The following is a 23,674-nucleotide window of genomic DNA, read 5'->3' as shown; positions in this document are numbered from 1 at the left end:
AAGCATCTTTGTTGTTTAACCAATTATTGGAAACAGGGATACAATTAGCATACACAAACATTGGCTGGGGTTTTTGGTTGTTTTTTTGTTGTTGCTGCTGCTGCTGTTCTTTTTTTTCAGGGGGTTGATTGTTTGTTTTTGTTTGTTCTTTATTAAGACAAATTAACTTACACTTCCTGAAGACTATGAAGGTGATCCAAGAGACTGGTCTTGATTGAAGATAATTTGTTGTGACTTAAGTCCCTAGGAGGTTACAAAAACAAACAGCCTGTCAGTTTTGCCATAAATTGTGTAAAGCAATACAATTTCAACCCAAATCATGTTATCATTTGTTTCCATGTACATAAAAAGGGTTTTTTTTTTAATATATTAGTAAATTAGAATACACACTTATTTGAGTATACAAGTATAACTAAGTGTAAATACCTTGACTGGTCATTGCCAGCAGTGTCAAAGAATTTCCTGTACCTCTAAACAATTTAGAGCTATTCACTGGGATGTAGTAGACATCCCAATGTCTAAGTGTGTAAGACCCATGAAAAACACCGTAAGATTTTGACTCGTATACCAACAACAACCCCTCTGCTCCATCTCTTCACAATAAAACATCTAGCTAACACAACCTCTTGATTACAAGGAAGACTCATAAACCAATACTCACTGCAGACTCACTCCTTGTATCATTTACCCTTCTCACTCCTCTAAAGCAATGCATAATCTTAAGTACACAATGAGGACTGTCCATAAATCTCAACACTATTTGCATGCTTTCACTCAACTCAGGACTCCATTCCTATATAACCAAATTTAATGGTGATCTTAAGCAATATCACAAAAACATAGAAAAGCCTAACTCTATTCTGAGTTTTAAGATGTCTGTATACTAGTCACATTAATATTACAATCACACCTGGAGAAGCAGCTTGAGTACTCAGCTTGTGCCAGTCTGCACTGAAGATCCCAAATATATATACCAACACAGCTTATAAGAAATCTTGTTAGGATCTTTGCAGTGTTTCTACAAAGTAAGCCAGGGTACTAGGAATGCAACACATTTTCTTGACCACTGTCAAGAAATTCTTTTCCCTACAGACACCATACATCTTTACCATGAGTCTTAAATATTTTACAAAACGGTAAAATAGAGTCCTAAGAAGCTTTTGTGTAGCCTCAGAAGTAGCAGAACCATCACAGAAATAAAACAATGACCACACAATAGAAGGTAGAAAAGCAATTACAGAAACGCAAGCTTGCACAGCCATAGAGATCTGCACAAGCGGCACAGACTCATAATTGCTTTTCTAACCGTGGCAAGCCCTCTTGAAGACCTCCCCCTTCTTAGTCACTCATCCACCAAAACATGCACCTTCCTGCTCATGCACTGCCACCTGTCACTAACTCACCTGCATGAATTCAGCCATCCGCAAAGTGCCCACTGGACATATTAACACTGAGTTTATCCAAGCCAGCAAACAAAAACTGCACTTTTTTTAATGAGTTCTTAAACTCACACCTGTGAGAGTTCACAATGCAGAATTGCACCAGCATGCTTCAGCAGTGAGCTGCTGTAGCATCACAAAAAGGCACAAAAACTTCTTACACTTCATCATACTTTTCCCTGTGCTAATTAAGCATTGAACAGTCATTCAACATGCAAGGGCCCCCATCAAGCCATGTGGGCATGAAGTTGAACGCATGAGGAAGCTTCCACTTTTTGTGGATAACATAACACAGTACAGTCACCTATACTTGAGCATGCCAAACACAGGCCTGACTGCCATGGATGTATCCATTCCCCATCCACAGTTCTGACTGTGAAGAAACTTGTCTATCAGCATACCGTTGCTGCACACAGCCCAAAACTGACTTTGAGAGACAGATCTAGGGTCTGTGCTAGGTCTTGTGCTCTGTGACTAAATCCTGAGCAAACGCAGATTCAGAGAGCTCCAGTTTCTCTACACCCACCTTTGCATCACCCGGAACATAGGTGTAATGCTGAAACCCAGCCAGGTACCTGTTTCTTCAACAGCACATGGGAACGATAAGAACTTGGTTTACACTCCCCCAACTGTCTGGTGCTTTATGCAGCACTTGCTCAATATTGCCAAGACAATTCCTGGCATTGTCACTTTTGTCCTCCCCTGGAGTCAGTGGTTAAAAATAATAATAAAACTCAAACACTAAAAATAATCCCAAGCACATATGGGCATTACAAGGGGTACCATCAGTACTCAGTTATGAGGTGTGCTGAGCCAGCAAACTGGATCAGGCCCAGCCAGCTGCAGGGCTGTGGCACTGGTGTCTGGCGCACGGCCGCGGGCAGGAAGGAGATACGCACCTACATCTTCCAAGCCAGGGCTGCACAGGAGCATGCAAGAGCAGACCTGCAGCTGTGAAAGGCATCTTCCAGCACAAAAACAGGGTGTGAGGGCTGGGTGGAAGCCACCTAGAGAGGGGAACACTCTCCACCACCTTTAGGTGGCTTCAGAGGAGCTGCTTTCCAAGACTCCATTCTGGAGTCAAGCACCTAGTACATACCCGTTCCTTCTCCCAGTGTCTAAACCCCAGCAGATTTAGGTGTCTAAACCCTGACAGACTTTCCTCTTCAAGATGGAAAACCAATACAGTGTTAACATTTTCAAAAACCCACAAATGCTAGTTTTCATCATTATGATTTTGAGGTCTCCTGTAAATGAGGTTAACCACACTTGAGTTAGAGGACTGCATCTTTCACTGCTTAAAAATCTAGTGCAAACATTTGTCTGGCTGTAGACTACTGAAAAAGCCCTTTGTTTTCGGCACCTGAAGATATTAGCTGCATAGATCTGAATTCTGCATTCTTAAACATAAATACTAAAAAAAATATGCTGTTACAAATATCTAGATGGGACTCTAATTTGGTGCTTTATAGCAGACAGAGTAGAGACAATTTTTACCCTTAAACTTAATTCTATATTTGGCTTTAGCCTGTAGGGATTATAAGAACTATGCAAATAAACAGCCAAAAGTCAGTGAAGTTATGCCTGTTAGTGCCTCATATGTTACTGTTCCTCATGCTTCAGACAAGACTTAGGAATCAGTAATTATTTCAACAAAGAGCGTTCAACATCAGTACTAAAAACCTGCATTTCTTCATTTCATCCAAAAACCCTACAAAAGGTTTATTTAAACCATGCTTGCCTAAAGGACCTACCAGACAGTAACAGACGTGAGCAGATTTGTTCTGCTGGAGTTATAACATGTTAAAAAAAAAAAAAAAAGAAAGAAAAAAGAAAAAATCTGGCAGAGTCCTTAAACTATAAAAATCCTGCAATTACAACCACTGCTGTGCATGATCACCACACTGGAGCCAGACACTTTCACTCATAGCTCAAGCTCACATCCATCTGGAGTCTATCAAGGCAACCGTGAGCGTAACAACTTACACTGGGTTTCAAACTATTTATTTTTTTGTGTTTGTTTTTTAACACTAAAGACACCCTCAGATTTTCCAGGTAGCACCTACTTTAAAAAAATACATACATACACACAAATTATTCATTCCTGGTTTACTTACAGCAGGTTGTCAAACACAAGCTGCAAAAAAACCCAGAGCAAAACAACAAAAAAACCCTCTGCACAATACTGAATCGCCTGTTTCACACAGCTGTATACATACTTGTCTACCAGTTGTTGGATAAAAAAAAATGCATTATAAATATTTTATTAAACATTATTTCGGTACTACTGGCATGAGAAACTTCAGGGGGGGAAGCCTTGTAAGTTACATATTTAAGTTTTTAAATCAGAGTAGTGAGAAGTGAACCAAGGGTTAAAATATTTGTCTTCTACTAATACTCTTAAGTGAAGCTTAAGCCTATAAAAGTTTCTGAAACTTATAAGCACTGGATCTGAGGCATTTTTTAAATACAAAAACTATCATCTCTGTTGCAAAGCTGCAAGTATATTTCAGTTCAGTGCATTTCTCAACAGATCTTAAGTATGAAGAAAAGGTTTGAAAATAAATCAGTATTTCTCCTTTAAAGAAATGGAAGTGACAAAGTTAAAACACTAAGATTGTTACTATGCATTTTCCATTTCTGAATTTTCCTTGTCTGTTAAAAACCACATTACAAGTGGGGAGAAAATCTCCTCTGTGATTACTTTTGCTACTAGAATTTCAAAAGCCATGAAAGATGTAACAGTGAGTGAACTCAGAAACTTCAGAAACCAGATTTATATTAAGAAATTCTTTATAACAATAAAAAGTATATATACCTGCTCTTCACCCCAAACTTCTAATAAAAGTGATTGAGCATTTGAGTAGAATTGCCTCCACTTGAAAAAGCATGCCATAGTTTTTGAGGCCTTTTAAGAGCCTGTTTTATGAAAGAAATTCTTTTCTATATTCCATTACATTTGTATGGCCATCTTTTGTAACCCACAAATCTCTGAATTAGAAAACTGAAAAGTATCACTGAACATCAATATCTGCATGATAAAAAATTTGAAAGGAAGGCCTAGTGTGTAAAGGGAGAGTGTTTCTTCACACATTTTATAAATACAACTTTTAGACTCTAACTTAATTTACAACACTTAGTCACAATTATCATCTTCTTCCTTAGAGAACTCAGAAACCTGAGCCCCAAGTCAAATTTTAAAATGCAAATCCAGCAACAGCTTCTTAATCAGTCCCACAGGGGCCTATAGAGCTGCTAATTCAGCAGAAATCAGGAGAGCTGAAAAACAAAAAGCCAGGCTGTAGCTGTTTTAAGACACTGATCCAAAGTGACTCATAAATCAGCTTGCTATGTTCAAGTTTTAGTCTGGAAAATATTGAAAAACAGCTGTGAAAACCATACAGCCCTTTTTTCTGGCAATCCTGCTAGAGAACTAGAGGATTTATAAAATGTAAATACTAAAGATGTAATACAAACACAAGTGAAAACCATCTTTCAGACTTTCCCTCCTGCCCCACTGACAACTTCAGTATTCTTCAGTGAACTTCGAGAGGGGTATGGCAGTGCCACTGGGAGTCTGCACACACAGAGAGCACTGGCCAATGCTTCACACTCTTCCTCTCTTCATTCCTCCACCTCCGGCTCTGCTGCACCAGCTCTAACAAATCCATGTTCCTGTAATCTCAGGACACACATCCTGGAAGCAAAGGGAAATCTAACTCCAAAACTATTTGTACAGAAAGCCATCACAAATGTTTATCAGTTTTCAGCAGACTGTCTGCCATACAAAAAAGATGGTCTTTTGGCCAAAATGACAGTGAAGCTGGCAATTTTAGCCTGTTTACACCCATTCAGTGGAGTCACTTCCGCACAAAGCAGTAGCCTCACACCTGCCACCAAAAGGAAGGGCATATAACTCAGCCCTCTGGCTCTTTTTTATTTCTCTCCTTAAAGTCATGCAGCCTTTCCACATTAGACACTCTCATTTTATTTCACTGGGGAAATCTGAACACAAAAGGCATGAAAGAGTGAAACGGAGCTTCAAAAAAAGCAACTTCATCTGACCTGCTCTCCATCTGGGCAAGCAAACAGATGGGCAGAGGAAGGTGTAAAGCCTAACGCGGGCCTAGACCTTCTCAGGCACAAGAGCTCTCACTCTCTTCCTTGGGAGATCTCGCTTGCATATGTTGAGAACATGGTGTAATAGTTGTTTTCTAAAGAGGACTGGAAAGCCTGAAATTAAACTACTAGCCTTTGGCTATACCCGCTATGGCCTTCCATAGAAAACACAATAAACATATACCAATAAAATTCATATGCAGTCTTTTATAATTCATAAGTGTACAGTTTGTTGCAACAGTAATCCAGGCTAGTCAAACTTTTTTCTTTCGCATATGTAAATGCATTATAATCTTCAGGATTGCGTAATCCCAGCTCTAAATTCTGGGGTAGCTGGAGGTTAACAGACAACCTTCCTTGTTCTCTTACTAAGAGGGGAAGGAAGAAAGAGGAGGGCACTTCTAAGGCATTTGACACAAACAAAAGAAATATTTACACAAAAGCGGCCAGACCACATGGTTTGGTGACACCTACAAAGATGTACTCCTGTGAGTTTAAGAGCTAGTGACACAGCTGCCCAATGAGTAATCACAGCAGGGCTTCTTACAACAGAGCAAAGCTTATTTATACAAGTGGAACTTATTTTCTCACACTTTTAAAGGAATGTGAACTTATATAAGGACAATTTACACTACCAAGGGAATTCTAATTAGAGAAGCCTTCCTTGTGCTAACAAAAAAGCCTGCAATGTGTTCTATTGTCTTTCAGTAACATAAGTGGAAAAGACAAATCTGGATTACTGCTAATGCAAAACGCTTTTTAAAGCGACTCTTAAAATGGAAGTCCTGAGATTCAGCCCCCCTTTTTGTTTTGTTTTTTTTTTTTGTTTAGCATGCTGTCACACCTGAATTTTAACTGAACAGCCCTAAAGTAAGCTAAGCTAAGAAACTAAGCTACGAAGCTTAGCTTTAGTATCAAAAAAGCCTTAGGGTTTGTCAGAATACTTATGCTAGCATACTAAAATAGCTCAAAGGAGCAGGAGGAATGAAATTTAATAGGAAGCAAAACCAGTTGTTGAACGTAAAGAAGAAGAAAATGAAGAAAATTTAAAAAAAAAATTATTTCCCCTCACACTTTCCTATACCACTCCTGGAAATATTCAGCTCCCAGAGCCATTCCTATGTTCAGTTCCATATGGTGTCAATACAGCCATCCACATTTCATGAGTAAAGCAGCATGACCTCCAGACGAGGCAATTGAACAGAATTAGCCACAACTAATTGAAAGTCTTCCTGTTTACTTTAAAGTCCTTATCTCAATCTGCTTTGGAAATGTAATAGAAAATTAATACGGCTAATACAGAAGATCTCTCAGTGACAAAAGATTAAAAACAAATGGGGAAAGTTCCTCAGATATTTTCAAGCTTTTAGAAAGCTCCCTTAACTTAGGTTTTGCCCATAAAAGTTTGTCATCGAAAAGTAAGTTTCTACAGATGGCATTTCAGCCCACGTTACTGGGGATTCGGCGAACCCATGCCACCGGACCCAGTGGGGGCAAGCCCCGCTCACAGAAAAGCCATTACAGACCAAACCATAGGCGAATCGAGGTGAAACCGCGCAAGTAAAACCGAGACCCAGTTCTCCCGGCACGCAAATCCATACTAACTTTGTGACTATTGCACGTTTTCCAACAAAGTCATCACAACTTTCTTCCTCCCCCTCCCAAAACACCGAGGGGCGCTCCCGGGCCCGTTCTCATTTCCACCACACCGGGGCCGCAATCCCGCTGACAGCTTGGCCGCCGGCTGCTGCCCCCCCCCCGCGCACCTCGCTGCCGGCACCGCCACGAAACACGCGCTTCCCTCCCGAAAAGCCCGTCCGGACAGGACCGCAGCCCCCGGGAGCAGAACATGGCGGACGGGCGCGGGCCGGCACCCCCAGCCCCCGGCGGTGCCCGCCGCCCCGGCACTCACAGTTGCACCGCCCCTCGCGGCAACCGCTCGGGCAGCCCTCTCAGCTCCAGGCGGCTGCAGGCGACGAGGTGACCGGTGCAGCGGCAGGGCGCGGGGCAGTGGGCGGCGGCGTGATCCCCCAGTAGAAGCAGCAGCAGCAGCAGGAGGAGAGCAGCGGACACCCCGCGGAGCCGGCGGGGCATGGCGGGCTCAGAGCCGCTGCCCGCGCTCCCGTCCCTGGGGTTCCCGCACTGACAGACCCGGGCGCGGCGAGACCTCCCGCCTCTCAGCGCGGGTGGCAGCTCCCGCTCATGCCCCAGAGCCACCGCCAAGGGGGGAAGGCGGTGGTAGAGGGGGTTGTAGGAGAAAAGTAAAGGGAGACAGCGGCAGGGGGCCACAGCACCGCCGCCCGCCAGCCACTCCGCAAACTTTCCGCCGCCTCAGCCCGCCTCCGAGCGGTCGGGGGAGCCCCGAGCACGGCCCGGCCCGCCCCGCCCCGTCGCAGCCCCCTCCCCCTGCCATGTGACGGCCGCACCCCCCGATCGCCCCGGCGGGCCGGGGCCGGGGTTGCGGGTGTGGGGTGCCGGGTAGGGGTGCGGGTGGGCTGTGGTCGTCCACCGGCTGCTGCCAGGCCGCTGCAGCATCCCGGGCCCGCTGGCGGGCTCGGGCGGCAGCCGGCGGGTGGCCTCTCAGCACAGCGGGCGTGTGTGTGGGCCCTTGCTCCCTTCGCTGGCCTCACTAGAGGCGGGCAGAAGCACCGGGCTGCCGTGAGCATCGGGCACTGCGTGCCCTCGGCGTCACTCGCTGGGCGCGGGCCGAGCCACGAAGACAAGGGCATGGAGGCCCTGCCCGTGCGGGATTCCCCTTCACCGTCGCACTGGTTTAGCATGGATTGGGGCAATCCAGAAGCTGTTCTGGAGGCCACAACGGCTTCCCAGCCAAGCCTGGGGTCACTGGCATGTAAAAGGTGAGGTGAGGTTAACTCCTGCCTTCTGGGTCCTACTCAGCTAGTCCAGACACCGTAATTAAGCCCATTATATTCCCCACAGGATCCCAGTTCCAGAGGTTCAGGGAAGTGGGCAGGGCGTACAGATTCCACATCTCTGAGGTAATCTGTGTAATTTAAGTAAATACCTATTGTTTAAGTTCCATATGTAAGCCCGGGCCTTGCAATGGATTCAATTACTGTAGGCTTCACACACCCCTAATATCCAGCAGCAGACATCAGACTGCGCACAGGCGCTGTGCTATCTCTCCCACCTCTATATGTTTCACCTGAAAGACTGTAGACATCTTAGGCACTGGGAACCTGGAGCCTCAAAAGCCTGACAGCTCCGATACAAAGATTTGTAGGGCTGAAGGTTTGTCCCTGTTTTTATTGATCCCATGTGTATCTCAGGATGCAGCTGAAATTAAAGAAACGAAACTACATTTTAGTCAGGAGTCATGAACTTGAAAGCCAAGCTGGCAAGCCCCAAGTGACTACAAACATTCATGTGCCACTGTCAACATAACTGTTTCAGATGCACAGGGTGTGTAGAGCTGTGTGGTGTTCACTGGTGCTCCTTAAGGAAATTGCTGTGGGAAAACAAGCAAACACTACAGGGACACACATTTTTTTCTATACTTCAAGCAAGCAAAGAAAATAACATGATAAAAAATAATTAGTGTATCCTTACAAGTTACTATCATTTATTTCTCGTAAATTGAATACTGCTTTGGCATCACTGGCATGTCATAGTTGTTCAGTTTCTTTGCAGCTTCTGCCTTGCTTTCAAAAATGTTGACATTAGATGAACAGAGCCTGTGAAACACTGAGCTGTTCTAAACAGCCAATGGGGCAACACTAGATTCTGATTTTCAAAGTATCAGTTTCTGTTCCCATTCCCAAAGTATCTGTATCTGTTCCCATTGAAGTCAGTGGGAAAGCTTCCTTCTGTTTCTGAAGTGTCAGCATTTGTTCTAGCTGACCAGTGGTTTCACGCCATTATACTAAGATAGAGACCTTGAATGTGTTCTGTTCATTTAGTTAAAATATGTTATACTTGATACTTTTGCAAAGTAATCAAAAATTCAAGAGAAAGACCTTCATATTCATGTTGCTCAAGGGAATTATTGAGCACCTTACTAAAATTAAAATGGATTTAAAATAACTAACCCTTGTACTACAGTTCCCAAGATGCACAGCAAAGAGCTTCTTATTTGGGAAAAATGAGCTTGTCTTATCTTGAGTGTTGGCAAGGGCAGCAATTCACTAGTAAGTAGCAACAGAGTTGTTAAACCATCAGTTTTAATATCCAAAGGAGAGGAAAAATGGAAACAAAGCATTTTGAACTTATTTTATCATAGCAGTCAGTAATATACACAGTGCATATTTGAACTACGGAACAAGAGAGAATCTTAGAAAAGAAAGCAGAAAAAAAGATGAAAATGTTGAAAAGGGCAAGAACTTCTGTTTCTGTAATTTTGAAAACCACTCATGCAGTCATGGAATACTGTGCCCTTTTTAAAAACTAATGCATGTTTCGTGCTAATATATGAAGCTGTTTTAAGTTAAGCAAGGTAAATCAATTCAGAAAATTAATCCATCTTCGCAGCTTCTTTTCTCAAAATATTTAATAAAACATTTTAAAACTGATTGTGTTACGAATTCAAAAAATGCTTATGTGATGTACTTCAGAGCCCATGACAGAAAGTCTTTCTTCCCTCAAGGGGATTTGCTTTCTTCAGAAGTCTCAGGGACCAGTTCTGAACCTGATTCGAATACTGCAAGTGCTGGCAGCCCCAAAGCCCAGGGGTCTCTTCATCATTGTGAGAGACCACCATGACTGTATGTAAGCAAATGCAAATGTCTCCTTCACAGGTGTGGCTGGATTATATCTGCCCTAAGTAAGCTTGCATCAAAACGAGAGGCTTCACTGTCCTCTACCCTGTTATCTCCACATGTAGCAAGGGATTTCTGATGACCCTTGTTTGGCATCAGCATTACTGTAAATGCATATTCAACAGGATTAAGGAACTGATTTTACTGAAACCCCACCAAAAATAATAAAACACACACCCACACACACACGTCTCCACCCTCCTCCCTTTAGTTCTGAGTAGGAATAAATTCCTTGTCCAGCTCTCCATGTAGCTGCACAAGGAAGAGGACTTGGTGGTTACACAAAGACAGGCCCTTTCTATGGCAGCCTGAATATAGCTCAGCCTGAGGGGATAACAATGAGGAGGGGGAAGCACTGCTGCAGAAAAAAAAATCTTTGTAAAACTAAAGCTCTCTCTTTGGGTAAAGAAATTAGTTTCCTCCACAAGCCTGCTGAGCATTTTCGTCTGAGTGAGTTGGGAGTGGAGGAAAGGAGGTTGTATAGTGATCTGTAGGCCCTTCATTGAGATGTTTTGGGTTGACTCTAATGGTGCCTTTTTCAGTTCCTGATTATTTTAAATCAGATAAACAGGGGTTTACAGATTCAAGTCCAAACATATGTTGTTTAAAATATGCATTCACTTCAGGCAAAAGACACACCCAGAAGCTGTCTAGGTATAATTTTTTTTACATATTATTAACACATTGAAATCGGGCACTGCTTTCAAGTAACCTACCTCCAGAAAAGGTCACCTTTGAATCAGGCTGGTTTTAACAGATTATTACAAGTAATTTACCTATTGCTAAATTAAGCAAAACCAATTTAAGATACTGTGCATTTTCTGTTCCGAGTTAAAATTACATTAGTAACTTCAACTGTTTAATCTAAATTCAGTTCTTTTAATCAGTTTTCAAAGGAGTTTCAAGATACTAGAGACAACTACATATAGTTGTATGCAGTTGTGTATAGTTAAACCTGCAGGATTTATGTCAGAATGTCAAAAGGAGTGAACATTTACATCTGCTAAATGTTTACGTTCATTAAGGCCATCCCAGGAATTAAGAGTCTCCCCATGTTCTTCTCCTGGATCACCAGGTAATCCAAATCTGTGTCTAGTATTTGTTTCAGATTTTCTACTTTTCATGGGTAAATAAAGTGATTTAGGTAGTGTTCAGCAGCAAAAAGCAGAAGCAAAGGAGAACAACATTTCTTATGCTCTAACACATCTCAGTTCTGATGGAGTGAGATAGATATCAATCACGCATCTATCCACTTTCTTATCAGGAAATGCCCCTCTAGGAGTATTAGCAGAATTAATGTCCTGTCTATTCATGAATTTTCCCAGTTCTATTTTATTTCTAGTCAAAGAAGATGTTTAGGACTATCTGGGAGAAGGAAATGAAGAGTTCATCCTCTCAAGATCATCACTCCCTATTGCAGGTTCCTCAGTTTAATCTGTTAAAAATAGTAATAAAAAAATAATCTTAATGCTAACAAAACTTTTCCTAAAGCTATGACTAGGGAGAGAGAGAGAGAGATGAGCCAGTGAGACCCATCCTGCTTTAAAAACAGAAGTGGGGTAGGACATGCTTTTTGTGAAGGCTGCTTGCATACATGAAATAGCTTGCAATAGGCAATAGAAGGTTTTGCCTCAGATGCTTGTCTGGAAGTTACTAGACAGTTACATAAAAACTCCCTACTGGATGCAGAAGACCCTTTTGGCTTATTCATTTTCTGTGTGTAAACAAGAACCTCATCCAATATAATGGAATATATTTCATGGAAATTATTCTAAACTACTCTAAAGAGGTTTCCTACCCTCCTTTTCTTCTGCCCATTGGTTATAGCAATTGATACTACTTTTAATTTATAATAGCACCAAGACTTCATGGCCATTTATTTCAATTTCTATGATTAACCACTGCAATTTCACTTGCATTTGAGGAAAACAATAAAATGTTCTTAAATAATTTCCTAGTAACTGTGAATCTCCTGCTAGTGTGTTGTAAGTCCATGATGAATATCCCAAGGTGGATACCGAAATTTATTTTTGGTAGCAATTATACGTGACTTTGTGTGATCCAACACTGACGCTATGAAAACCAAATTAGGCATAATTTGAATGCACTGATTACAACCAGTAAAACTATACGAACTCTTTCTGAAAACTTTGCCTAGGGCAGAAAATGTTCAGCTTTTATAGAATTCATCCAAACAGTGAGTGTTTGCCTACATTACAAATAAACTTAAACATCCTAAGGCAATCTACATTAGTGACATTGTTAACGTCTTCAAGTCATGTCCTGCATGGGGCTAAGTGGGAAGTGAAGTGCATGATTGGAAAGACAATTAAACAATCAACATCTACAATGATGTAACTTCAAAGAGGGAAAAAGAAGAGTTAGTTTTAGGTCATTAAGGAACACTCGAGTTGAAATGTTGTCAATTTGAATAAAAATAAGTAGATGTAATTTCAGGATGGTGCTACTGTAATAAAACACCTGCCATGTCTGCTCTACTTGTTTTAGTTTGTTGGGTTTTTTAAAATAATATTTTAAAACGTTTTGTGGTAAGAAAGATGAAGAAGTGGCCAAAAAGGGAATATGAAAGAAATGCCCTGTCTAGGTGGCTGTCCCAAATAATAATGTCCTCAGCTTTTCCCTCTTCCCCTTCCTTGGCATGGGGAGGTTACTGCACCTGAAGCATGAACACGTGTTCCCTTCTGCAAGGAGGATGGAAATTTCTGCCAGAGGAGAGGTGTGGGTGCTTGAAGGCTGTACCTACTTAAATCATCACATGCAATTTTGGTAAGATTTTCTGTTAGTGTTTTGCAGCCCCCAATGTTAAGTATTCACCACATTTATGTGTGTAACTCTCACTGAAGTCAACAGCTTAAGGAATCTCACACGGAGAAATGAATGGGAGTTAGGGCCTAAATCTCTGAAGAATTTAGGTCTGATTGTCTGTTCCAGGGAGGGGTAGTGGGTAACAAGCTGCAGCTGGGACTCATCTTGTGTAATTTTAGCAATTTGGGAGTTTGGTATCTATTCTAAAGCAGTTGGCTCAGCTTCTTTTGTAGTCAGTGGAGAAAGACACATCCAGAGAGTGATTACTACCTTTCTAAAATAAGCAATCAAGCCATTTGGAATGAATCAGCCTCTGGAGGATTTTCTTCTTTGCTGACTAGAAGGACCCTTATGACTGGTTTAGATAGACCCAGGATTTTTAGATTATTCTCACTCTGTGCCTTCAAACATACACTTTAAATAACTAAACAGACTAATATGCAAGCGTATTTCTCAAACTTCTTCTGTAATAAGTACCTTAAATGTTACAACAGTAATAAGCAAAACTAATCACAAATACGAATTGTTGTATTTTTTAATTTTCTTATACTCCTGTAGTAGTTTGCTTTCTTGTCTGCTGATGGAAGAACTTGTATTAAGGATTTATTAACAAATTAAATCTTATAAGACTTAGTGAAACAAAGGGGAAGTACTGTGCTTACGTGAAGCATCATATACAAACAAATACAAAATGAGAAGCCTGTGGAAAATGATCTAGTAGTACACCACAAGCTAAATAAGTATGTGTCAACAATGTGTCAACAATGTAACTGATGGGTTACATCAGTTGAAGTTTTCTATGTGAGAGAAATTAAAAAATGTTAAATTGAGGGCTGAGATGAAGGACTGTACCCTATGGGGGGGGGGGGGGGGCAGACGTAAAAGATGAGGAGTGGAGTGGAGTGGAGAGGGCTACAGAAAGCTGGCAGCATGCTCAGGAGGACACAATTTACAGCTCTCACAAAATGAATACCTAGTGTCGCAGCACAGCTCTTGAGATTTTGCACAGAGCTATCGCGTTGCTATCATTGGGGAACCAAGTGAGTGATAGCAGACTGCAGTGTCGTCTGAACTTGCTCCCCCTGTTTTGCTGTCTGCTGCTTGTTGCTTTCCCAATTATTATATAAAACAATATAAGCAAGCACTGTCCCAGTAAGAAGTTGGCCAAACACACATTGCACCACTTCCACAGCTGCTCAAGTGGTTTCTTGCAACAGCCATATTTGCCAATAAAGTCTGACTTCTCTGAGCTGGAGCATCAAAGAGCAGTCTGGATCAGAGGGCAGTAAAACCAGCCTGCTGATCTGGATGGTGCCAGCTAGAGCCCAGCAGGAGATGCAGCAGTCACCAGCACTGTGTACCAGCTGGCCAGATTGGTGAGCAATGATCTGCAGCACGCTCTTTGTATTGATCTTGTTAATATGGAATTGGGAAAAACTGCAAAAGATACTGCTATGAATCCTCAACGCTTTTGCAATCTTATACAAGCAAAACTTTCTATGGCCTCTTTTACATCCCTCATATTCAGGCAACATGGTCTGGAGAGCCTCTGAAATGCAGATGTCACCTTCCAAATAGCCCTGTTAGCTGCCAGCTAACACTAGGAGACTGATGTTTGTCCTTTCCCTAAAAGCCATGGCACCTTTTTGGGCCCTCAGTGACTTTGTCAACTGGGATTTCTGCTTAGGGTAAAGCTAATAGAACCATCAGCACACATTTCCATGAATGCTGTCTGTAGTTTTTCCTTTGTTGTTTTCCCTCACAGTGTTGCAGCCTACTCATCTTTCTTATTCATTGCTCCCTTTCACTGGCCTCTCTACACCCTAAGATCTATCAAAGGAAATACTTAGCAGTGCAGAGAATTGCACGTGTTGAATCTTGAAATACTTTCCTGGTTGTGTGCTGTCATCTCTGAACAAGAAACATCTGCGTCAGGGGTTCGTCTTGCAATTGTGTTCTTTAGTGCTGTGGTAACTTATGGAGAGGAAATAAATAGGATAAAAGGGTGTGATGCTTTAGCATTGCTACAAGGCAAATAGCTCCGTGTACAGTTCTGTTTGGACTCTACTGGCCTTAGCAGTAGAAAAAGCAACCTTCTAAGAGATGCCAACAACAGTGTCAGCATCTTACCTCATCCTAGGTGAATAAGAAGACATAGTGCTGCAATGAAGGTTATTAGGTGCCTTGGCAGTGTCAAAATCAAAGCAGTACTACCACATACGTGATCAGGCTGGGCACAGGTCCGGCAGCAGTGATTAAGAAACCATAGCTTTCACTGAATTGCAGGCACTTGATAAATGAATTATCCTTTGAATGATTTATAATCAGAAAAGTCTCCATAAGGTTGGCTAAACTGCTTATGAATTTCACAATATTGTGAAAAGGAAAAAAAAGAAGCTAGAAACTAAAGTAAACAGGAAGAAGTTTGCTGGTCATTTTAAACTCTGGGAAAATGACATCTTCTTTTAATCATAGTGAAAAAAGACCCCACGCGACTAATACACCACGTTATTCACATTAATATTTTAAATTCTGATTTTTTGTTAGAAAAAAAACCTGTCTGTTAAACACAAAGTTTCTTTTGCAGAATTTTGATAAAATCATACACACACTTACCAAGTACCACATGTGAGTAATATTTCAGTTATCCCACTGATGTCACTAAGATGGAATTAAAAGTGCTGAAATTTTCAGTGATGGATATTTCACCACAGCTGTGAGCAATGTGTTCCTCAGAGATTCTAATTCTGCTAGGGCAATGCTAAACCCTTGGACTTGCATCTTATTAGTAAGAGAATACAACTTTAAAATACTATCACAAGAGATCTAGCCAAGAAACTTAGCCTTGTGTATATTTCAGTTCATACATAAATTAATCTCTTACATTATAAATAAATGTGCTTTTTACACATATATATGGCTGCATGTCAGAAAAAAAACCCCACCAACATAAAGTCTGTTAAAATAAAATCAACAAGGAGAGGGCATTCAGAGTTAAAGCTAAAATCATAATCTCTTACATGGCTTTTGAATGTATACCATTGTATGAAAAATGGCAACAGTTATATATTAAGTTGTAGGACTTTTGTTAATTAAGTATAGCTGCCTGACTTCTTTTGCGTTTTCTCTTAAACTTACTCTAATGCTTTTCAATCTTTAATTCTCTAATATGTTGCCTTAAACAGATGTTTCTAGAGTAAGTATATATTGAATTATAAAATACGTTAGAGCAGCTCACACAAATTAGTAATTCTACCAAAGAGGTTACTACTGACTACTTTGCAAATGCAAACAGCCTTCTGGTGTTGTCATCATTACTTACATGGTATTACAGGCATACACTGATCTCCAGAACTGTAATGGACTATTGTAAAAACCCTTCATTCAGAAGAGCACTTGAGTGTGTATTCAAGAGGAACATTTGGACACAGAACAGACAGTTTGGTGGGGTTGACGGTGAGAAACCCTCCTGGCCAGGACCCCTTCTTGAACTGGGATCTGAGTGTGCAGACTTCGGGCAAAGCAGACCTGACTAGTTGATGGGGAAGTCATTATAACTGCAAGTGTTCTGTAAGCACGAGTGGCCCCAAGCTAACATGTAAGCATGAGTGGCCCAAAACTGTCTCTAGCACTACTTCTGAAAATTGAACAGCCCTGAGTAGCCTCTAGCCTGTGGCCTGAGCACCTTTCTATACCCATGGACTTCTTTTCAAGTGGGGAGGATGGAGTGCAGTGAAAACAGAGTATCCCTGTGAATACCATATTCACAAGCAGCAGTGGCTTCAGATTTTCCCATCCAGTGCTCTGCCTGCTCAGACCTGCCCCTACCACCTTTTCCACAGTGTGAGCACAGCTGCTTGTGGTGCCTTACAGGAAGCCAGATCATGATTTTTTTTGTTGGAGTTATTTTTAACTTGGCTATGTTCATTTGTCTGGTTTGCCATTTGGCCCCACAGGCAATTCCATAATATGAACCAGGGAACAAGTGGCAAGGTGTTAGGGGTCCTCAATGCACCTTAAGCTGTTTTTACCACTCAAAACAACATACCACATAAATCATGGCCTGAAGAATCTCATTTAATGTGGTGGTAAATCCAGTTTTTGGGCACTGAGTCTGAGATTAGAAATATCACAGTCCCTTGAACTTAAAAAACCTCACTCTGCCTCTTCAAATGAATTCAATATTTTTTCCATAGTTATCTTCATCCTCGAAACTCTCATGGCACAAATTGATTGTCTCCCACAACTGTTTTAACTTTATGCTGGATTAGAATGGATCTATCTGTAGCTCAAACAAAGCTAGTTTAAGATCCTAAAGATAGCATTAAACAGCATATTGTCCAGTTTATCAGAATGCAGTTGTGTATTCATGCCTGATCTGGCTCCAATTTGCACTTCCATTTACTCCAGTAATGCACAGCTCTGGTATTAAAGATCATGGAACTTGCACTACAAGAAAAACAAGCTCATTTTCATAGGCCTGACAAACATCCATATTCCCAGTAAAAAATGTATAGGGGCTCAAAAATTGAAAAATAGTTGAATGCAAACCAGACAGCATGCATCAGTGCTTGTATTTTTAAGCGCTTCTTCCATTTCTAGTGCTGTAGAAGCTTGTCTAAAGCCACAAAGTTTGCATGTATGCTACACTTCTTTAATGAACTCTTTTTTTTTTATTCTGGTTTCTTGATTTGAATTGTGTGCAGTTAATTCTCAGGCCCCATTTTTATCTTGTACATGTAAATTCATATATACACACACATATATACATCTAGACATAAATATACTTTATATATGCTTTATACACACATGATATTTAACTTCATGTCCTGCAATGCATTTTGGTCAGGAGGAGTACAGGAGGTTGCAAGCACAGCTAGTGCAGCTTTCAGCTGAGACAGACTACAGCAGCCTCAGGCTCAGCAGTCTGGCAGGAAAAGCTGCAAATCCTGCTGCTCCCCACAGGTTTCTGTGACTTGCAGTGCTGATAGAAACATCCTCTCTGCCGAGGCGTTAGAAGTTCCCAGATGAGGAACCTTTCCTTTGCGCTTTCAAACTCACCAAATTGTTATACAACTGCAATTTTGAGTCTCTTTGATGCTAAACTTGGAGTATGTGTTACTGCCACACATACAGTAAATAAACATCAAGTAAGGGGGCTAGCACTGAAGCTAGTGAGTGTTTTATTGCATGGCTTTAAAGAGGCTGGCATTTCTCTCCATGAAAGAAAAGGATGGGCATTTCTTCCCATCAGAAAAGTGCTGTTCTCCAAGGGGGCTGGAACTAGATGATCTTTAAGGTGCCTTCCAACCCAAACCATTCGATAAGTCTATGGTTAATAGTACAGTGCCGTCTTGTAGTGTCTAACAGTGACCTTAAACACAGTCCTACAGCTGCCCTGGATTTGGTGAATTATGCTGGAAGTGTATTTGGTCCATTCCAGGAAATGAATTAGAGCACTCAAAACACCACATCATGGAATTTAATTTATTTGGGATTTTTAAATTAATCTGTTGTAGATCAGATTTTCAGATGGAAATTTTAGGAAAGACCAATGAAGGGTCTAGAGAGACATTGGAGAAAAATGTCCAGCAGGATGTCAAGGCTCATATTCCTTATTTTCATTTATGGTCTCAAAGAATGTGAAAAAAGTGGTTTATGTATATTTATAATTGGTAAAGACTACAAGTGCAATGGAAGACAACAAATAATAAATGCAGCATGGAGATACTAGAAATAAAGACGAGAGATAATTTAGGCTTCTGTTCCAGAAACAGTTATACACATGCTTATTTTTGGAGTGTGAGTGGCCTTTTAATTCCAGCAGACTACTGCCATATCTGAAGTCACACAAAGACATGAGAGCAGTGTTTTCTGAAGGGCATTAATCGTAGAAAAAAGTGAAAATATATATAGTGAACTGCACTCTGAATTAGATTGCAATGAAGGAGAATACTTAGAGGGCAATAAAATTATCAGAAAAGTAGGTGTACAAGTGAAAGATCAGGGGAGTACACTTCAGAGCAGCACAGACAAAAGACTCAATCCTGTTTCACCCGACGGGACATCTGACATTTTCCTTTCATTAAATTCGCATAAAGACGTGGGTGTAACAAGCCACTTCAAAGTTAAGAAGCCTTTGCAAATGATTATGTTTACTTGTAAGAAAGAGGCAGAGTATTTCTATGTTACGCTGAATAATAATTATAACTGGGCTTTTTAAAAGCTATTTATCTGGTATTTATTTGCTTTTTGAGGTTGCCTGCGACTGAGAGACCGTAAGAAGCTTTCAGGAGCCATTTCCCATGCATAATGCTAATTAGAGCTCGAAAAAGCAGGCCTATTAGCACTTACTTTCCCAAAGTGCAAGGCAATTTGAAATGCTGAATGCCCTTAGTAACTTGTAGTTCAGGAGCATTATGGCATAGGCAGGGGGGTACGAGGATCCGAGCGCCAGTACAAACCGGCTGTCGCGATCTCGGTGGATGTCGTGGGGGGCGACAGGCTCCCAGCTGCGCTCCCGGGGATGTCCATTGGATGTCTGTTGCCTGCTCCTGGGAGAATGAGAAAACCCTTAAATGAAGTGTTCAGCCAGACAATATATGTAGACAGTAAACGTGTTACAAAGCACTTTTTCCTCTCTGAAAATATATATACTTGTACAGTTAAACACACTTCAGGTATTAATCACTTTTGATTTTTCAGATTCCATCATTATATACCAGCAAGTAAAGCCATTCCCTTCACTTGGAAAGACTCGAGGATCTTCACTATTTAAAAAATGATTAATCAGCATATTAAAGGACACTAATCCTTCTAGAAAGCCCCCTGGTAACGCCTTTTTGGAACCATCTTTGGCAGCTTCAGGTCTGTTTATTCCGCTGAGGTCGGTACACCAGAAAGCTTTTGGTATGGAGAAAGGTTTGCACCTTTTCGAGTTAGCTGAAAGAGGTAATAAAGATGTGTTTCAACATCTTGAGGTCTCAAGATGTTTATTGCCTAAGAAAGAAAAAAGAATCTTTTAACACTTCAGACGTTATTTCAATTTTAAATTAATTTAGGATGACTACAAATACTGAAAGGAAATAGAATGAGGAAATTAGACACACGAGAATTGTGAAGTCAGTGGGGTGATTGTCATTGTTAGGACTTACTAAAAACTGTAAACTCGGAAAAAATATTTTCTTCTTAAAGAATAAAGCAAAATGGAATAAAACCAACTGCATTTTCATACTGAAGGGAGCATGATGAAACCGTTTGCACTTGAAGACTGCAAGGGCTTGACCATGGTAGATTTAAAGGGAACCTCTAATAAGAGTTATTGAGGGAAGAGATTATTATGAAAGGCAGTCCTCTCTCTGGTTGTGCTGATTGAAAATTACCAAGGAATGTGTTAATCAAATGTTCTACTTTTCACCATCAGTAAAAGGGGGAGAGCCTTGTTTAGGGGAACAAGGTTTTGCATTTAAGTAATGAGAAAAGAGCGCACAAACTTTTGGTAATAGAATCTTTTATGCAAAAAAAAAAAACCTACCAATTGAAATGCAACGCGTACCAGTAAGGAACAGTTCAAAGTAGTTTATTTCCTTGTTGCATGACCAAATCTCCTATTGATCAGCCAGGGGGTGATGCCTGGGAAACAAATGGAAAACGATCATAAACCCCTGAGCCTGGAGGATGAACTGTGAATAGGAAGATGCCCATTTGCTTCACACACGTTTTGTGAATGCTCAGGCTTTTGAAAGGATGGAACTCATGACAGGACTAAGGCCCACATGCTTTAGACCCAGTGATTTCATAGGAAACTTGCTTTCTTACTAAAATAAGTAAGAAAAGTAGCTTCCTTTGATGTTTCTGAGTTGAAATTCAGCAACTGAAGCACTAGGACATATTTATTTTTCAAACTAAACAAGATCCATTCCCTCTTGCCTGCAGAATAAACGTGGTAATTTTCAAGCCAGGACAAGTCAAAGCTGTAAAATAGCTTTAAAAGGGCTTTGTAATGGATGCAAACCTAATTACAAATAGTCTATTGCCCTCCAAAATAAACACATAATAAAATAATAAGTAATAAATATGTAGTAATTACCTCATACCTGTGTATAATAAATCAGGTATTTCAGAGCAGTGACTGATGGCGCTCCCTTGGAATCACGTAGCCTGTGGAGGTGTAAGTTCATTTCTAGAATAATTTTGTCAAATTTCAATAACAATAGAAGGTTGTGCTTTGTTCCTGTTTAGACACAGGTAGGTATTTTGTGATTCTTTGGTTTATGTGAATAAGGAAAGTCTTAGAGCCTGTTCTTCCCTGTGCCCTGTGTAGCCCCTGCAGCAGGGCCATGCAAGCTGGCTGCCACATGCAGAGACCCCCAGCAGCTGTGGGTTGCAGCTAGGTAGAATGGAAGTGAAGTTACATGTGCCTCAGGCTTTGAAGCAGGCATTAACTCTTCCTTGTATTTCCAAGTGGAAATATGCAGGTTCTGCAGGGGAAGCTAGCTCCTGTGGCTAGCAGATGGGCTCCCTCTCCTTCTGGTTTCTGTCTAAAACTCTGTGTTATTCAAAGGCTGAAGCTTTCACAGAATGAAGAGACAAAGTTGTGAAAAAAACTATAGGTAGGCAGATTCAGTAGGTCTCTTACATTAGCCGAAAAGACTGTCATAGCCTCAGGCAAAACAGATGTTACAAGTTGATAAAAATTGGATGTACAAAAAAGTAAAATCCATATTTGCAAAAGAATTTTGAGAGGAAACTCCTGATCTCCTCCTCCTCCCTCTCCCCAAAAAGTAAACCAAAGCATTTCTTAAAACGTGCACAAACTTAAAAGCCACATATAGAATGAAGTCACTCTCAGAAAAAAAAAGGCAAAGAAAATTTATCTCTGCTTTAACATAAGCAAGGGTATTGTACCACATACATTTTCTTGATTAGGAACCTGGTAAGTTCAGCTTACACTCAGTCACAGGAGAATGGCCTCAGAACTGAGTTCTAGCATATAGGTCAAAACTCAGTTTCCAGCTCTGCCATTGGCTTCGAATACACCTTTGAATAAGTGACTTAAGCCAACAGAAGGAGTCAGGTACCATAAATTAAAATGAAGTTCCTAGTCCCAAGACAACTGTTATAAAAATCCTGTGTAGGTTTTGATTGCTGGAGTTCCGTAGTGCACACTGCATGGAGCAGCATGCTGAGAACAGTAACTTATTCTGCAACCAGTTAGTTCATCAAGCAAATATTCAGAGTTTCTCAATATAGCCACTTGTAGACAAACATCTGCAGCCAACATTTGATAAAATTCTGGTGACTTTCTCAACCATTTCCCTGTATCTCTGTCATCACTCCCTTCATTGATTTCCTCATTTGGTTGCTGTAAATCTGCTTCAATATAATGTAAATCATATATATAACTGTTACCTAATGTTTTAACAAGGGATGCTCTCACGCTATTTGTTTGCACCTCTGGATGAAGAAGGAAAAGTGCTAGCTTCCTCCAGCATGACCATCACAACTTTCTTGAGAAGTCAATGGACAGACCCAGAGAAAATCACTAATGCAGAATATGAAGTCCAGATTGGAGGTGTTTCCCAGGTGCTGGTTTTGGAGAATGCACATCTTAATACTGATTCTTTTCCACAGACGTATAAACAGTTCTCATTGCATACTGTTTATAACTTATTCCCACTGAGTTAGTATGAGCTCAGCATATACTCATTGAACAGTTTTGCCATAAGAGAACCTCTCTCCGCAGCTTAAGAACTAATGAACGCTTCCAGGCTGTATCCCTCCGTTTGAGTTGTACATACAAGTTCCTTTAGCAACTATTTCAACTATTTTGTGTTCTCTGTTTCTTGACTTGCTGTGGCCAGATATTGTTGGTGTGCAGATGTTCTAGGAAGCCAGCCTTTCTTTTCATGCCATCATGGTTTTTCTAGTCTTCTCTATGTGTTTGAGTTCTATTTAATGTAGCCTCCAGCTTGACCCTGATGTTTTTTGCTATAATCTGATGTTGTCTGCAAGTCTTGCAGAAAAATTGGGAGCATTGGCTGGCACTGATCATTGAGATTATTGTTACATTCAGATCCTGGCCTTGGCCTAACTACATATGAGAAGACCTATCACTGATAACTCTTCATTGCTGACCTTGCTACTGCAGGGCAAGCTACCATGTATCTCCCATGTTCTCTGTTCTGGTGTAGATACAGCTTCTGCATTCTCACATTCCTTGAGGTCTATACCCAGATCTGCTGACCTGAGTACATTGACCTTGGATCTTTGGATCATTATAGTCCCCTATTATTTTACTGCTTTTTTGTTCTGTCCTTCATTCTTCTGCTAGACTGTGAAGCAAAAACATTGTCCTTTGATGAATCCTTTTCTGAGGTCCCTCCTTGTATGGTTGATAAATACCCTGACACTCTAGGATGTCTTGCAGCTCAGTCTTCATTTGCTTTCAAAGTACCTATTAAATGATAATTTGTGCTTAAGTTCCCAATTGACACTGTGTTCTACCGCGGGGCA

At 40.9% G+C, this 23,674-nt stretch overlaps 2 protein-coding genes across 3 annotated transcripts in view; one reads left to right on the top strand and one right to left on the bottom strand.

Annotated features, from left to right (window-relative positions):
* LRIG3 (leucine rich repeats and immunoglobulin like domains 3) overlaps positions 1-7,932 on the bottom strand; it is a 39,600-nt gene extending 31,668 nt beyond the window's left edge. For both annotated transcript variants that reach the window (XM_062609084.1, XM_062609085.1), the window contains exons 1-2: positions 7,471-7,932; positions 172-243 (exon numbers count right to left, since the gene is read on the bottom strand). In XM_062609084.1, the coding sequence (XP_062465068.1) occupies positions 172-243; positions 7,471-7,652 (254 nt within the window). In that variant the 5' untranslated portion in view covers positions 7,653-7,932. The remainder of the gene's footprint in view (positions 1-171; positions 244-7,470) is intronic.
* LOC134158795 (uncharacterized) lies at positions 7,651-8,641 on the top strand. Its single transcript, XM_062609099.1, has 3 exons — positions 7,651-7,691; positions 7,850-8,416; positions 8,499-8,641. The coding sequence occupies exons 1-3, from the start codon at positions 7,651-7,653 to the stop codon at positions 8,554-8,556; spliced, it is 666 nt and encodes a 221-aa protein (XP_062465083.1). The 3' UTR covers positions 8,557-8,641.
* Positions 8,642-23,674: the final 15,033 nt, after the last annotated feature.

Source organism: Pezoporus occidentalis, unplaced genomic scaffold (genome assembly GCF_034315485.1).
Source record: "Pezoporus occidentalis ecotype Australia unplaced genomic scaffold, CSIRO_AGI_Poc_V1 ctg134, whole genome shotgun sequence".
NCBI classification, from domain to species: domain Eukaryota; kingdom Metazoa; phylum Chordata; class Aves; order Psittaciformes; family Psittacidae; genus Pezoporus; species Pezoporus occidentalis.
Note: the sequence above shows the minus strand (reverse complement) of the source record. Positions and strands in the feature narration are given on the sequence as shown.